Below are 17,826 nucleotides of genomic sequence, written 5' to 3'. Positions count from 1 at the left end.
TTATTAGCTTACATTCTCCTGTCACAAGGCATTTCTCCTCACTTGTTGATGCTGGCAATTGTTTATTTCCCCAGGGAGCACAGTGATGCATTTGTGTGTCACCACATCCCTCGCTATGCTGAATTGTCATTCCCAGATTCAGCATGGTAAGCGGACATGGAATTTCAAGCACCTGTTTACAATAGGAAACGGAAAAGCCTGACACTTTCCTCTCAGATCACAAATAGACTGGGTTTTTTCTCTATTTAAAAAATACATCAATAAATTTATGAACCTGGGGAATGGGGAGGGGAACATTCCCTATTTTAAGTGAACAGGAACAATAGCAGAGTGTCAAGAAACTCAAGAACTTTTTGTCTTTCCTATTCCCAATCTACTTCCCCGCCATGTTCTACTCAAGGTCTCTTTCACACAGGTCTGAAAGTCTGAGTGATCTCACTAAAGGCTAAACTGTAGGCCAAAAGCCTAAGACTAGGTAAATATGGGGTAGAACCAGGAGGCCAGATGCTCTGTTGCGTCCAACTCCTGATGGATGCAGCAGAGATGAGGGCTGGTTACAGTTTCCTCACCCACTGCTGGCCCTCTAATTTACACTAGCTAGATATGGTGCCTCAGTGACCATCCACAAGCCGGAGAGTGCATCAAACAGTGGAACTCTTTGTCAGAGGATGTTGTGCAGGCCAAGATTATAGCTGGGTTAAAAAAAGAACAGGGTAAGTTCATGGAGGACAGGTCCATCAAAGGTGATCAGCCAGGAGCTGGGAATGGGCAACAGGGGATGGCTCAATTGATGATGGCCTGTTCTGTTCATTCCCTCTGAAGCACCTGGTATTGGCCACTGTTGGAAGACAGGATCCTGGGCTAGATGGACCTTTGGTCTGACCCAGTATGGCCATTCTTATGTTCTTATCATCATGCTCTGTCCATAACCCCGCTCCACCACGTGGGTCAAGAACTGATGGGAGGCATGCATAGGAGCTAGCTTTACACCAGCTGTGGACCCCCCAAAGCTGGTCAGTCTCCACTCCCTTTCCACTGTCTGGGCAACATAAAAGGAGTGGGGCAGTGCATAAAATCTGCCCCAGCAGCTTCAATTAGTCTCTCTAAGAGACTGAGTGATTTATTTTAAGTGTTTGTAAAAGCTACCCAGGGACACTTGGTGAACATGGGATTTCATCACAAAGTGGTAGTGCTGGTGGTTATGGAAGATGGACAACATCTTCCTACCCAAACCACTGAACAGTTAAGACAGGGAATATGGGGACTCTATGAGAGGGATATCAAGGTCAAGGACTGAAGAGGAAAATTCACCAGAATGAAAAAAAAAAGCTCCCTGGAGAGAAAGCAGACAGTCTCTAACATTGCATGGGATGACCAAGCAGAACGGTTACAGCTTGAACAGGGAAATCTAAAGGCAAATTCCAGTTCAGAAGAGACATATTGCCTCATTGTCTCAAGGCCTTTCCCGAAGGACATTTATTGCAAGTCCAGTGACTACAAATGAGTTGCAGAAAAGGACAAGTGCAATGATAATAAAATGTACCATCCAAGCGTACTGTCTAAATGGAGGGTCTATATTGCCAGATTGCATTTTCTGTCCTTTGCACTAGGTGCAGACATTTTGGGGGCCATTCCTCTGAACAAGCAGGATTTTACTTTTTCACCAAGAGGTCTGCGCCTTTGGAGTTGAAGTGTTGTCATTCTTTCCAGTTCAAAGACTCCAGAAAAGACCCACATTGTGACAAAAAAACCATATTTAATGACCGGATAAAACATACTAATGTGCGTCTTTTGATACTTAGGCCTGAATCACTCACAAATTCATTTAAAAGTCAACATTTTGCCTCAGTATTTGGCCCTATTTTTAAAATTTATGCGGTAAGTTCTCCAAGGAAATACTATTGTCCAACATTCCAAAGACATGCAGCATGCGTAAATCATTCATGATATAAAAACAATCACAATAGTGTTTTTTTTTAAATCCTGAACATGAGAGTAGAGTGTACCGTTCTCTTTCCTTATGAAGTTAAGGGTCTCTCAGTTTGTTCCTGGAACGTGTAAATTCACGAGACACCTCCTACAACAGGTCCAATGTTTCTAATATGTATATTTCTTTTACTGTTCCTTACTCTTTTAGATAAGATAAAGAGAGCTAGTTGAAATGTTTCACATTTTGAAATTTCAGTGAAATTGTGATTTTCAAGATAAAAACAAAACAAAAAAAATCCCAGACAAACATTCTGATAACATTAGAGGTAGTCTCTTTTCCTTATTGTCTCGTTATTACAGAGTTTGTGAACAATTTCCCAAACTCAACATTTCCAATATATGAGGGTGGTGGGGTACGAGTGAAGAATTGAAACATATTTGAAAATAAGTGCGGCAATTCCCCCCAGCAAGGCAAACCCAAGCTATGGGCCAGTTTTTGATACCCTCTCACAGTGAATAGCAGCAAGACTACTCAGAGAATAAGGTTTTATTCAGAGTCAGTAAGAGAATCAGAATCTGACTCTGTTGCTTTTATTACTTTAGATGGCCTAAGAGAATCTTTTGAGAGACCCAGGGACATCGATCCAAATTTAATTCACTAGGAGAAGTAGTAAAAACTTTCCTCCAACTCAGCTTACCCAGACTCAAATATAGCTGGAAATGAGTAAAACCAGCTAATTTGTGCATGTACCTTTGAACAGCTCTCTTGGTGTTGCAGCAGCCTATGTGAATATCCTTTTAGCTAACTATACACATAAGGGTCTAATCTAATCTGCTATCATTTGGCAGGAGGGACAGCACTTGTCAAAAGCTGGGATTGGAAGGAAGTGATGAATCAAAGAAGAAAAAACAGACATATCTGATTCTCACCACAGTGTAGATCTGAGGTTTACGCCTTTTTGCAAGGTCAATTATATTGACTCCATTATAATAAAGGTTCTCGATGCATCCAAGGAAATTTTTCTTCAGAAAGGTTCCTGGCTTTCCTGGGACTGGGATCCCCCCGAAACTGAGCTTTGGGAAAGAACAAAGACAACACTCAGTTGCAACTCCAAAATGTAGGGGAAAGGGATGAGTGGAGTGTGTAGAGAGAGGAGCTGAAGTTACATACACAAGATCAGGCAAGGTAAGGCTAGAGCATGGTTCAGTGGTTAGGGTATGGAAGTGGGACAAAGGAGCCCTGGGTTCTCTTCTGGGATCTGACCTATGATTTGACCATGGGCAAGTCACTTCACCTCTCTGTTTCTACTCCCATCCTTTGTCTGCCATGTACTTAGACTCTAAACTCTCTCACTATGTGCATATACAGCCCCTAAGCAGAGTAGGGCTTTGATTTCAGTTGGGACCTCTAATAATCCTCCTGGCAATTGATGGTGATAAGTAACGATTAGTGGGTGGTAGGTTCAGGCACTGTGATTTAGAGCAATTCTCCTCTCTGTTTAACATAGACAATAATACTTTAGAGGGATGTTCATTAAGGGGCTGCTTGTGTTTGACCCCTGGTAAGGTTGCAAGAAACATTCCCCTATGAAAGGTCCAGACATACCAGCATTCTACACTGCATGGAGTGAAAGGACAGTTCTTCTAGGAAAAAATGATCCAGTATTAAATCACATTCCCTTCATATTAAAGTAGAGATCCCAGATGATTTCAATTAATAATCTGCACAATTGGTGACTAAACCATTTCAGAATACAGAGGACGACACTGGACTGCCAGCACTATGGGGAATATAGTATCCAGTTCCAATCATTTGATATAGTAAATAACATCAGGATGATTCTGATGTTACCTGCTGATGAGTGACTAAGCTGAAAAAGTCCTTTACACTGACAATGGAAGGCAGTCATAGAATACCCTCAGTTGGCAGGCAACACCGAGGGGCCTCTTCATAAGCGTAATTTTGATAACACTGTATCCAATCCATGGCGACCTGTGACTTCACTGTTATCACCATGCTGCTTGCCAGGGGAACTTGGAACTTCACAACAGCAGCAGGGATAGAACTCAGATCTTTCTGCTCCAAAAAAGCACAGGCCCTACCACATCAGCTAAAGGAAATTCCCCATTTCACCTTAGCTATACAGACTACATGATATAATTGAATAGTTCTGATTCCATCCAGTAGAGGGTAGTGGCACATCAATACCACCCAGTCTGTTACAATAAACATGTTGTTTTTACGGTTTTCATTATAGGTTGCCATGTTGACATTCAGCTTTGCTTGAGACTGCACTTGGGCTAAGCAGCCTATTAGAGTTGTAAAGTGTTGCAGATTATATATTAAAACAAAACAAAAAAAGAAAAAAGTTCTCTTAGATAAAATACCCTGGTATGTTGCTTTAGAGATACCCGAATAGAGAAGATAATTATCAGAGCACAGGAGTATTAGCATTAAGTTGCTGAAGGTTACATATGGCAGAAGACTCAGACCGAGAGCTCTGCAGTGCGTGAGTACTAGGACCAGTTACCAAAATCTATGGATTGTTTTATAATTTATCTAAGTCTATATCTATACGACAGGGATGTGACAGGGCAGGTCGTTTCTGTGCTTGAAGTCGGTCCAGCTCCCCTGTGCTTGAGCAGGTTCTCCTAGTTGAGCCAATGAAGGGAGCAGGTCTGCTCCTGGGCTATAAGGAGTTATAGCGTAAAAACTGAGGGAGTTTCAGTGAGGATAGACCTAGGAAGGGACACTACAGAGTGAAGCTGCCGAGAGAGAGGGTCTCCTGCAGTGGTCTCTGAGGAAGGGAGTGGGGGCTGGGTTAGAAGGCCTGGCGGAATGTTTTGTTTTTTCTTGAGGAGAAGACATTGAAGGCAGGCCCAGCCTTGCATCTTCTCCAGCTGCATAGTCTGCAGCAGATCCTGTTACAGGGGACTTAGCAACGCAGATACGGCATTTTAGCTATATTGGCAGAACTCCACAGCATAGACGCAGACTTTGGAATTGGTTTTCCATCACTGGAGAAACATCACTTCACCACGTGATGAGAGCTAGGTTGACTGAAGCATTGTTCTGTCAACCTAGCTGCATCTACACCGAGAGTGGGGGCGGTGTTAGGTGGGCATAGCTTCGGGGTGTAGATTGACTGCCATAGCTATGTTGACCTAACTTTTAAGCGTAAGCTTGGATACACACACTTGAATGAAGGGTGGAATGTTTTAAGGCCTGGTCTATACTTACAGGTTAAGTTGACATATCTACAGCACTCAGCCTCATAGCTAAACTGATCTAAACACTGGTGCAGACCCAGCTAGTCGATGGGAGAATTTTTCTGTTGACCTACCTACCTCTACTGAGGGAGGTGAATTAACTACACTGATGCTTGTAGTTAGCATCTATGCTGGGGTGGGCAAACTTTTTGGCCTGACGGACACATTGGATCTCAGGGGGCACAGGGATGTAGGCTCTGGGCGGTGCTTGCCGCAAACAGCTCCCAGAGGCATGTTCCTGCTCCAGCTCTGAGGTGAAGCCAGGCGCCTCTGCACACTGCCCCATCTTCAGGCATCACCCCTGCAGCTCCTGTTGGCCAGGAACCACAGCCAATGGGAGCTGTAGGGGCGGTGCCTGCAGATGGGGTGGTGTGCAGAGCTGCCTGGCCAGGCCTCCGCATACTATGTAGGAGCCAGAGGGGGTTCAAGCCAGAAGCGGGTCATGCTGGCTGCTTCCTGGGATCTGTGTGGAACAGGGTAAATCCCAACTACCCTCCCCGGCGAGAGCTGAGGGCCGGATGTGGCCCATGGGCCGTAGTTTGCCCACCGCTGATCTACTCTATGGCACTAAAACAGCCTAGCTACAGCGCTGCTGCTGTGCATCTCTAGCACACGTAGTATAGATATGGTCTTCGTCTGACATTTTAAAAGGAGCCTAGGAGAATAAGGTGCCCCCAAATCCTTGGACATGTAACTCCATTCGGCTCTTAGGAAAATCCCAACCCAAACCTCTGGCTAATTTTCAAAGCTTTGTGGCTAATTTTTAAATGGGGACACCCCTTAAGGCTTTGTCTACTCTGTGCTGTCCCATTTTCAATGAAATTTCCACTGCTACTACCAGCGCTAGCAGCACTGGAAATATTATAGTGTAGATAAGGCTCCTGCAGCCACAAGTGTTTATATGTCTGTGCCTTGTACAGCTATAGCACTGCACTGGCTAGAGAGAGAGCTTGGTCATTGCATCACATACACATTCAACCTCTACAGGTATATCTACACTGCAGTTAGAAGTTTGATTGCAACACAGATAGATGCAGCCGAGATATCTTTGTTCTAGCTAGCATGAACAATAGCAGTGAAGCTACTCGAGTAGCTGAAACCTATGCTGCATAGTTCACTGTTATTGTTATTTGTGCAAGCTAGATCAAAATTCGCTCAGGTACATGGGCTGCAGTCAAATTGCTGTACATGACAGTGGTAGGAATTTCAGTGGTCACCGGAGCCTTGTCTATACTAAAACAACAAGGAGTCCGGTGACACCTTAAAGACTAACAGATTTATTTGAGCATAAGCTTTCGTGGGTAAAACACCTCACTTCTTTAGATGCATGGAGTGAAAGTTACAGATTTAAAAAGTAACTATTCTTGAACAAAAATACTTTAGAAAGAGACTTCAAAGAGAAACAGCAGAACTAAAATTTATTTGCAAATTTAACACTATTAATTTGGGCTTGAATAGGGACTGGGAGTGGCTGGCTCCTTACAAAAGCAACTTTGCCTCTTCTGGAATTGACCCCTCCTCATCTATTATTGGGAGTGGACTACATCCACCCTGATCGAATTGGCCCTGTCAACACTGGTTCTCCATTTGTGAGGTAACTCCTCATCTTCATGTGTCATTATATAATGCCTGCATCTGTAACTTTCACTCCATTTATCTGAAGAAGTGAGGTTTTTTATGCAGGAAAGCTTATGCCCAAATAAATCTCCTAGTCTTTAAGGTACCACCAGACTTCTTCTTGTTTTTGTGGATACAGACTAACGCGGCTACCCCTGATACTTGCCTATACTAGTGAGTCCTGTATTGCTCCCAAGACTGGAGTGTACCAATGATTGCAACTGTGGGATTTTCTGGGGTGGTGGTACTCAAAAAAAGGTTAGACTAGGCATAAAAGTAAATGGAAAATGCATGAGTAAAACCTCGAGCGTTGCCTCGTAAATGTAATCTTTATCAACTTGCACCTTGGTTGTATTGATTGATAATTACACCAGGCAATAAAGAGAGAAATAGTTTTCAACTCTGCATCACTTGCAAGTCTGTTATTGACATGAGGGGTTATGCAATAGCAATGCTTTTTGTAGTTGAGAATCATTATTTCTCGCTGAAATCACTTGCCTCCCTCATTTCTCTTTAATTTTCTGTTCTTTCAAGTCTCCTGCTTAGGAATTTTCTACAAAAAGCAGAAATCAATACCAATTACAGTGCTGAATTATTGAGAAAACAATTTCCTTAGTGATCAGTAATAATTTGAATTACCAAACTCATGGTTTTATTAAATTCAGTGAGGCCTTTAATCCCCTAAATTTGCTGAATAAAGCTTCCATTAGACTGCATTGTCTTCAGCATTAGGCTGAAATGCTAGAGTAATTCAAATGTAAATGGAAGAAAAAAAGTCTTGGTGAATTTTGACCCTCATGGGCCAGATCCTGAGCTAATGTAAACTGGCACACCAACATTGAGGTGAATGATGCTACTGGTTTACACCATTTGAAAACATGGTCTGTAGTGCCCATGGAAAGAAATTATTTGGAAAGTTTGGACTAATTAAACTTCTTTATACTGCACTGGGGCAACAGCTTTACTTAACTCAAAATACCTCCCAGCATCAACAGTGCACCAAGAACTAGAGATTCATATTATACTGAAGTGGAGAAATTGGAAGAGCTAAAAGATCAAGTAGTCCATTCTCCCAAACAGTTGGAGATTTTCTTCTCTAGGGCATTCTTTTCAAGGGCTTTCTCCATTCCAGTTTTAGGATATTCTTTGAAGCAGAATTTCCGTCAGCGTATATTAGATCTCACCATTAGGCTGTTTCACCTGATCCCCAGCCTATGTTTTCCTTTTCTTAAATTGCATTACTTAACTCCAAGTTGTATCCCACCTACCATACCAGTTTTAATTCCCTTGGGTGGGGGCGAGTACATGGTTCAAATGCTTCCAGAAATTAATCTTGTTCCTACCACCCCTAGTAGTGGTTTATCCAAACAAAGTTTTGTTCTTTTAGTCTTTCCTCATGAGTCATTTCCACACACTCTGCTACTCATTTTTGTTGCTTTTCTCTAAATCCCCTCCCCTCCCCTCCACACACATACGTCACAGAATGAAAGGGCCTTGCAAACACAATTAGAGGAGTTATATTGTTTTAAAAAAATTAAAAACAAACAAAAAAATTGTCTATGATGTTTCTCCATCAGTTCTGAAAAAATATCCAGAAAATGAAGGAAATTTTCAGAAAATAAAATGTTCAAAGTTTTTCACAAAAATAATTACTTTTTTCTTTTAAAAAAAGGGTCATTTTACACTAAAAAAAAAAAACAAAAAAAAACTTTTGTTCAAAAATTGTCACCCAATTCTAGCCATGATTCTCTGCTTCAAGCGCCTCCTCATTCTCACTGTCGTAAAGCCTATACGAAATCAACAAATTGCTGAAAGCTTGCTGGACAGGATGGTGAAGACTCCTAGCTGGATTTCCAGACGTGCAGAGGACATCCAAATTCCTCTCTGAAATTCTATAGGGCCAAGTGCAATGCTCAAGGTGCTAAAGAAGAACAAGAAAGACTAACATTTCCGGAGAAGCTAAATGAATTCTGTGCATCATCTTCACTGCAGAGGATGTCAGGGGGATTCCCACACCTGAGCCATTCTTTTAGGTGACAAATCTGAGCAACTGTCCCAGACTGAGGTCTCAGTTGAGGAAGTTTTGGAAGAAATTGATACATTAAAAATTGGTAAGTCACCAGGACCAGAAAGCATTCACTCAAGAGGTCTGAAAGAACTCAAATGTGAAATTACAGAACTACTAACTGAGATATGTAACCTATTGCTTAAATCAGCCTCTGTACCAAATGACTGAAGGATAGCTAATGTAATGCCAATTTAAAAAAAAAAGATTCCAGAGGCAATCCTAGAAAGTACTGGCCAGTAAACCTAACTTCAGTAACAGGCAAAATGGTTGAAACTATAGTAAAGAACAGAATGATCAGAAACATAGATGAACACAATATATTGGGGAAGAGTCAACACTGCTTTTGTAAAGGGAAATCATGCCTCACCAATCTATTGGAATTCTTTGAGGCTGTCAACAAGCATGTGGACAAAGGTTATCCAGTTGATATAGTGCATTTGGACTATCAGAAAGCCTTTGACAAGGTTCCCCACCAAAAGCTCTTAAGTAAATTTATGTAAAGTAAGCAGGCATGGACTAAGTGGAAAGATTTTCACATGGATCAGTAACTGGTTAAAAGACAGGAAACAAAGGGTAGGAATAAATGGTTAATTTTCAGATTAGAGAGAGGAAAATGGTGAGGTCCCCAAGGATTTGTACTGGAACCTGTGCTGTTTAACATATTCATATATGATGTGGAAAAAGCAGTGAACAGTGAGGTGGAAAAAAAAATTGTGGATGAGAAAAAATTGTTCAAGATAGCTAAGTGCAAAGCTGCCTGAAAAGAGTTACAAAGGGATCTCACAAAACTGGGTGCTGGGGAAACAAAATGGCAGATGAAATGCCAATGTGAATAACTGCAGAGTAATGCATATTGGAAAACATAATTCCATATATACATACAAGATGATGGGGTCTAAATTAGCTGTTACACTCAAGAAAGATCTTGTAGACATCATAGATCGTTCTCTGAAAACATCCACTTAATGTGCATTCGGCAGTCAAAAAAACTAAACGGAATGTTAGAAACCATTACAAAAGAGAGAGAAAAATATCATAATGCCGCTATATAATCCATGATACGTCCACACCTTGAACACTGCCTGGAGTTCCGGTCACCCCATCTTAAAGAAAGATATATTAGAATTGGAAAAGGTTCAGAGAAGGACAAGAAAAATTATCAAGGGTATGAAACATCTTCCATAAGAGGAGAGATTAAAAAGACTGGGACTGTTCATCTTAGAAAAGAGATTACGATAGACGTCTATAAAGTCATGAGTTACGTGGAGTAAGTGAATAGGGAAGTGTTCTTCATTCTTTCACATAACACAAGAAGCTGAGGGCACACAATGAAATTAATAGACATCAGGTTTAGAACAAAACAAAAGGATTGTGCATTTGGTGAAGAAGTACTTCAGTGTGTGAATCTCATTGCCAGGGAGTGATGTGAAGGCCAAAAGTATAACTGGTTTCCAATAAATAAATAAATAAATAAATAAATAAATAAAGATACATTCATGGAGGATAGGTCCATCAATGGCCATTAGCCAAGATAGTCAAAGATGTAATTCCATGCTCTGGATGTCCCTAAATATCGGACTAGATTCTGGGACTGAACAATAGATGATGGATCATTTAATAATTGCCCTGTTTTCTTCATTCCCTCTGAAGCATCTAGCACTTGCCACTGTCAGAGAACAGAATAGTGGGCTAGATGGACCATTGGTTTGACCCAGTATGGCCATTCTTACATTCTTATGAACCATCAGTCTCAGTTGGTGTCTCTTGACACTACCACAGTACAAACCTCAATGAAGTCAACCAAAGCTATAGGTTCTTATCAGTTTTAAGAATCAAACCAATATTTTATCTATTTATAACAACAAAAGAAGTGTATTTGTGTATGTAAAACTTCATATACATTTGACTGGGTCCCTCTCCCCACCACTGTCGTATGTCACTTGTCGTCTTAGATCTTAAGCTCTTTGAAGCACTGAACTTGTATTCGTATATGTTCGTACTGCACCTAACAAAATGAGGCCCTGCTCCTGACAGGGGTCTCTGAGTGTGACTGGAATATTAAATATTAATATATAATAATGCAACATCATTTACAAAGAAGCACAGATTTGATTAGGGTCTGTTGCTAAATGAATCTACTTGTGAGCTTCCCAAAAGTAGATCATGTCCCATCTTTCACTGAGTAGAAGAATTCAAGTCTTTTTGTAATCTCTTAGAACATGTGCAACGCTGTCCTGAGGTGATGGCTCTAAACAGCAAGGCCTGCATTTCTGTTATTGCCATGGCTTAAATCACTACAGTAGAATACCAGAATATTTATTATTATTAGGAATAAGCCAGAAAGCTGCAATGACACCAAGGGACCTCTCAAAAGCTGGCCCATCCATATTTGAGAACTACCTGCAATCTAAGCATCCATGGCAATAGATTGCTGGTTCACTACTTTGCTAGTATGAGACTATCAGAACTAACATGAAGGACTCCTTTTTCCTGAACAAAAACCTAAGGTATATCCTAATGGGAAGGAAAGAACACATCACCAGCTATGCTGCTCTTATGTCAACTTCCCAAACACCTACATCACCACCAAAGATAAGGGCATGAGAACAATGAATGAAATCCTGGCCTCACTGAAGTCAATGGCAAAACTACCATCAACTCCAGTGGAGTCAGGATCTTACCAGGTAATGAATATGAAACTTTGAGCCAGGATTTAATGAAGGCAGCAACACTGGCATCTGGCTGGGTGTAGGAGAATTATTAATTAATGCCAGTGAGAACAAATGTCTCTCTTCCTCTTTGCATCAGGCAATGACAGAAAGGGAAGGGGCTTCTAACTATTTGGCTAAAACATTGGGGTAGCTGATAAATGGAGACCTTGAGGCGCTAGGCACCCGCATGTGCATAAGTGCTGCTGTTAAGCCATCTAGTTTTCTGCACTCGGGACACACTGGGAGTGGATCCTTTAAAGAGAAAAGAATCCAAAGTCCAGACAAGAAGCCTTTGATTGCACAATCATGAGCGATGCCAGTGTAGTACATTCAAATAAGGATGATGGTTCTGGCTGTGCAAACACAACATAGTGCTCTGCACGGTCCTGGAACTTGCTCATCAGGAAAAAACACGATGGAAAGGAACACAGGAAATATTCAAGTGGGGGTGGGAAATGGGAGCACCGTGATTATAATCAGGAAATAGCTAAACATATACTTGATGAGACAGTAGTTCTAAAAGGCTTTGCACGCACTTTTCAGAGAGTACAGGGCTGACCCGAGTAGTGGACTGGGTGAAATACATCTCCCCGTGTCAGCCTGACCTCTGAACCAGGTTTCTTGCTGGGGAGGATGCTTCTCCCACGTTCAGTACAAGGCAGCATTGGTGAAGGAGGGATCCCCTTTACCTCTCCTCCCTACCAGAAAGATGCTTTCTAGTCACCTTCCATCTCTGTGATCGAGGCAGCTGCTATCTGTCTGGACTATGTAGGGATGAGTTAAGGACAGGACCACATTCTCTCTACTCTGGCCACCAGAGCTACTCATGTGCATGAAGAGTGTATGACACACCCATTGAAATAGTTGTAGAGTTGCCACTGCAGCACATACTCCCTCTGAATTCCTCCTTGGGATTCTGCTGCAGCATAATCCTTCCACCATGAAAGGCTGTGCTTTCCAAGTCCCAGATTAGCACATGGGTTGATGAACCTTCCAAACTCAGGAAGGGGAGGGATAGCTCAGTGGTTTGAACATTGGCCTGCTAAACCCAGGATTGTGAGTTCAGCCCTTAAGGGGGCCACTTAGGGATCTAGGGCAAAAATCAGTATTTGGTCCTGCTAGTCCCTTCCAGTTCTAAGAGATAGGTACATATTTTTTTCCCCCCCAGAGACTGGCAATTTCCCTAGAGCATCAGACACACAGAGGAAGTGCCATGATTCAGGCTGGTTAACCATGAAAGGAGTTTTAGGGGAGAAAGAATACAGGTTAGAGAGATCGCTACTGCTGACAAAACCAGCAGAGACTGTCTGTTCCCCGAGCTCACACCTGTCTCCAGAGATATAACCCAAAAGACTCAACATACCTCATAATCAATGTCCAGGTGATCCGAATCCCCCTTGGTTCGGAAATGCTGAGTGTACTTGTCCACCGTGAAATTCACTTGCTTGTTGAAGCGTTCGATGAGAACCGAGTGCCAGTGTTGATCATCCAGAAGGCTGCCCAGGGTGACTGATGTGTGGCTGGTACTGAAACGCAGCTTGGCATCTCCTGTGGGGGCAGATGCAAACAGAAGACATTGTATTGAACCCTGGATTCTTGCATTAAGCATTAAGACTTCTATATCTATGTGCTAACTAGATGTCTAGAGTCCTGCCCCAAGAAAAACCTGGCTTGGATTCTTTGGAGACAGTCTCTTCTTTGGTTGTTCCAATGTCCTGCTCAGGAACATGGAGTGAGATTTTCCCAGATTGTTGCACAAGTCGTCATACATGGCAGCACTGGCAAAAATGTTGTGTTGCCTGTTACTCAGCTCTGAAGCACAGTAGACACCCTAACATTTTAAGAACGCCATCTGGCTTACACAAAAATCTGCCACCCATTAAAGGAACAGATGTAGTACAATTGTGGGTTTCCACAAACATACAGTCTAATTACTCTTCACATTTTAGATATCACTTTTTTTTTTCTTTTTTCATTTTAGCAACAAATTGTACCTAAACCTCTCTGGAGAAAATGTTTTAGACAGCGTGGTACTGGAAACCTAAACAAGAATAGATATTTACACAGGGCCAGATTTTGGTCTTCACTGCACTAGGAAAAAAAAACTGGAATAATTCCTTTGATGTCTGAGGAGTAACGCCAGTTGCATAGAAGTGCAACCGAGATGAGAGTCCTACTCCAGTGAGAGGATAATAAGGCCCAGATCTCAAAGAGCTAATGCTTTTCTGTTTTCTAGCCAGGTCCCTGCCTTAAGATTTCAGAGTTTCTGATCTCTACTATGCATTCTCTTCTTTTCTATTCATCAGTGGAAATGGAAGGATGCACATTCCAAAATGATTAGTCAAGCTGCATATACGATAAAAATTGTGAATCCAAAACCTGCCTCCCACCATCTACACACACACTGCGGTAGTTAAAACCCAGATTCAAATTTTGTGGCTCATGAAAGCTCTATTTTAGGTCCCAGAGTAAACAGACATGTGATATCTAATAGAAATGCAACCAAATAAATATAACTATGGTATCACACTCTTGTTCCTAAATTAAAAGTAGAACTTTTTCTGAAGGAAGACGAGAAACCAACAGTGTCAGAGAACCCAGCGTTTCGAGCTTCCTTCTGAAATGGATCTTTTGCATGCTTAATGCACTATACGCTTACAGATAACGAATAATAGGAGTATAGCATTATCAACGTGACTCTAAAGAAACAAGGAAAAAAGATTAGTTGTGTACAAAGCCAATTAATGAGTTTATGTAAAAACAAATGAAGAGCCGTGGAAAATTGTTACTGGCATTTTAAACAAAACACAATTAAGCACAAAGGGAGAAATGGGGAAGGAATTATTAACTGAGTTTGTTTTAATGATTTCAGTTTGTTCTAATTGTCAGACGACTTTTGCTAACTCCCACGGACGTAAGCTGAGAAGAGAAACAGATGCTGATTCATTTTCCCCTGGCCTTATCTACACTAGGGAGTTTTACTACAACTTCCCACCTTGGCTGCGCAGGATTCAGCTCCAATGGTGGTGATAAAAATGGGAGCTGTAGCATACAAGAGGCACCACCGGCCTCTAGCATTTTAAGCACGAACCTCATGTAGATATACTATGAGTAGGGTTACACAATTGGTCCACCATTGCTACCATCAGTGACCCTGATGGTGGGAAATCTGAGGCAATACAACCTAAAGTACCCATATTAACACAATGGTTTTGTACCAGCTAGTGGTTTTCTGTATGGGAATGCTAAAGTATAAGCATTAGGAGTTCATGCTTTTAGATCAAGGGGGTCTGTGCTCTGTCTTATCTGACAACACTTCCAGCAGGGGTCATCATACTATTTCCTGGTCCAGAAGACAGTGAGTGGAGGTTAGTACCTGATACAGATCCACATTGTTTAATCACAAGTATTAAATTGCTCTAAGCCAGAACCATGACTCGATGGCTACTGTGTTATTCATTATTATTCCCTGGTTTAAATCAAGTCAACCACTCACGGTACGAGACACTGAAGTGAAGCCCTGCAAGAAAGCAGTCAGCTGACAGAAGGAACAGATTTGTAAATACTCTCCTTGTCCTATAGATGTCCCACTGATGAATTACTCAGGAGATATGACACCTGCTAAAGAAAAGGCCAAGGGTTTGGGATTCCCCCCACCCATCTCATACTGTACAGAGAGAGAATGTGTTCACTCCAGTGATCTGCCCTGTGGCATATAAAATCCAGCTGTGCAGAGCTCTAGTAACTCCTTCCATTGAAGGTATATGTGAAGTATCCACTTGAGAAATGCAAACAGCTTTGTACAAAAGAAGAACTGAACCAAACCTTCCCTCATCCCTCTAACCCAACTTGACCACACACTCATCGGACTCCATGCTTTTGTACTGCCTGGCTCTAGTCAGGCCCAGAAGCAAAAAGCCCCAAAATACTTCGAGAAAGGCTGTTCTCATGGTATATTCAGCACTACAAAGAAATACAAGAAATCTCCCTAGAAAGCTTGTCCTGGTCAGTTTTGCAGACCAAACATCTCTGAAGAGCTTTGGAGAAGCAACTACATTTTGGGGAGCTGATTCAAACTCCTGAACCCTTTGGGTACAGTAGTTGCTAGTATCGGGTGTTTTTTCATCTTCAGAAAGAATAGCACAAATCCACACAAGCAGCTCACATTTAAGTAACATTATTGCTAGATGAATTAGAACAAAATCAGAGATGGCATCAGAACTTCAACAGCCTATGCAGCAAAGCAGCCCTGAAACCATTTTAACTTCTATATGGATACCCTCAAGAGGTCCAGACTCACCAAACCTCCACACTGTCAGCGTGAGGGAGTGTGTCTTGAGTAAAAGGAGGCATGGACAAGGCTTCCCTAATCTCCAGCAATCCTTGACTGCCAGAACATCTTGGTGTCCTGGCAACAAACATAAGCTACAGCAGTGCTGAGGTTGCTCTAATTTGCACTAGGAGTCCAGATTGGTATTAGGACTCACAGACCACAAAGGTGTCTTAAAATCACCTTAAATAAAGAAAATCATGGAAGCCTGCACATATTTTATTCAAGCTAAAAAAGCAGGATGGAACTTTTCCCTGCAACAATCTGGTATTTTACAGGGGGGGAGGGTTGGTGCTACTGATCTGAAGCTGCTGTTTTGATGCAGGTAAATTCTGCTTTCCGGCACATGCCAAAGTTTCCCTTTGGCTTCTTTTCCTCTATTTGAACATATAGCAATGACAACACAGATGCGAACATGCCTCCTCCAAAACAGGGGTTCTGTTACAGGGAAAGGAAGTCCTGTTTTCAGCCTGAATGGAAACTACCCAGCCTAGAAGTATTGCTTGAGAGCAGCCACAGACACTGTGAGCCGAATGTTAAATACGACTGGATGGCTACCTGCGGAGCTTGGACAGATCCCTGCTCTGAAATGATGAACTTAAAAAAGAAATCATTCTCTAAGCAGAGAGAGGAAATTGTAGTTGAGATTGCAACTGAATCCCCTGAGGCCTGATGTAGATTAAACAGGCAACAACAATATTTGCAGCTAGAAAAATAAAGGTAGCACAGTCGGATAAATAGGGCACTGACCTACTACTCAGGAGACGTGGGTTCTATTTTTGGCTCTGCCACTGACCTGCTGTGTGACTTCAGCCAAGTCACTTCACTTCTCTATTTTCCTTCCCACTCTTTGTTTTGTCTCTTCAGACTGCAAAATGTTCGGGGCGGGTACTGTCTTTTACTCTGTGTATGTACAGCACCTAGCACAATGGGACCTGATCTCAGCCGGGGCATCTCAATGCTGCTGAAATACAAAATCATGAAAGTAAATGGAAAACAAATCTCATGTGAATGAATAAAAAATGTCAGCTCCTACCCAGGTTAATGTGCAAGAAGAGTTTCCCTTTCTGCAGCTCCAGTGTAATGTAGTCTCCGCGCTGTCCCTCTCCGTGGAATAAGACTCCATCCCCCTGCATGCTCTTGAACTTCAGGGAAACCACGTCTTTGAAGGTGCTCATCATTTTCTGATTGAATCTGTACAGGAGGGAACTTCTGCCATCAAAATCTGCTATGTCCGATTCTAAGGGGGAACAGAAGGAAGATAACAAAGAGGAGTCCTTGTGGCACTTTAGAGACAAACAAGTTTATTTGGGCATAAGCTTTTGTGGGATAGAACCCACTTCATCAGATGTATGAAGTAAAAGATACAGGAACGAGTATAAATACATGAAAGGATGGGGGTTGCTTTACCAAGTTTTAGGTCAGTCTGACGAGATAAAACAATTAACATCAGGATACCAAGGGAGGAAAAATTACTGTTGAAGTGGTAAGAGAGTGCCCCATGACAGACAGTTGACAAGAAGATGTAAGTAACAGTAGGGAGAAAATAGTATTTGGGAAATTAAGTTGAGGGCGGATTATCGTAAAGTCTCTCTTGATTTCACAGGATTTGGGGGCACCCAGAACATAGGAAACACAGAAACCACCATATCATTCCACACCTAATCCACTTTCCATTTCCATCAGCTTCTCTTATTTAGGCCATCACTCCTGTGTAATTTCCCCCCCCCCCACCCCACTCTTTTCATGATTCACAGTCCTTTTGTTAAGATTCTTTCATCTACCTGCTTTTTCATCATACCAGATACACCACTACGACAGCCCTGTCCATTATTTACCTCCCAAGGACTTTCAGAACAGCTAGCCACTGCTTCAAATGCCCAGTCCCAGCTGCTGTTCCA

General features: G+C 42.0%; 1 protein-coding gene across 1 annotated transcript in view; it reads right to left on the bottom strand.

Annotated features, from left to right (window-relative positions):
* The window catches only part of CNTNAP5 (contactin associated protein family member 5), a 451,740-nt gene that overhangs the window by 201,588 nt on the left and 232,326 nt on the right, over nt 1–17,826 (bottom strand). Inside the window, exons 5-7 of the mRNA XM_075070316.1 lie at nt 16,962–17,165; nt 12,959–13,143; nt 2,860–3,003 (exon numbers count right to left, since the gene is read on the bottom strand). Of these exons, the coding sequence (XP_074926417.1) occupies nt 2,860–3,003; nt 12,959–13,143; nt 16,962–17,165 (533 nt within the window). The remainder of the gene's footprint in view (nt 1–2,859; nt 3,004–12,958; nt 13,144–16,961; nt 17,166–17,826) is intronic.

This window comes from Chelonoidis abingdonii, chromosome 10 (assembly GCF_003597395.2).
Source record: "Chelonoidis abingdonii isolate Lonesome George chromosome 10, CheloAbing_2.0, whole genome shotgun sequence".
Lineage (NCBI taxonomy): Eukaryota > Metazoa > Chordata > Testudines > Testudinidae > Chelonoidis > Chelonoidis abingdonii.
Note: the sequence above shows the minus strand (reverse complement) of the source record. Positions and strands in the feature narration are given on the sequence as shown.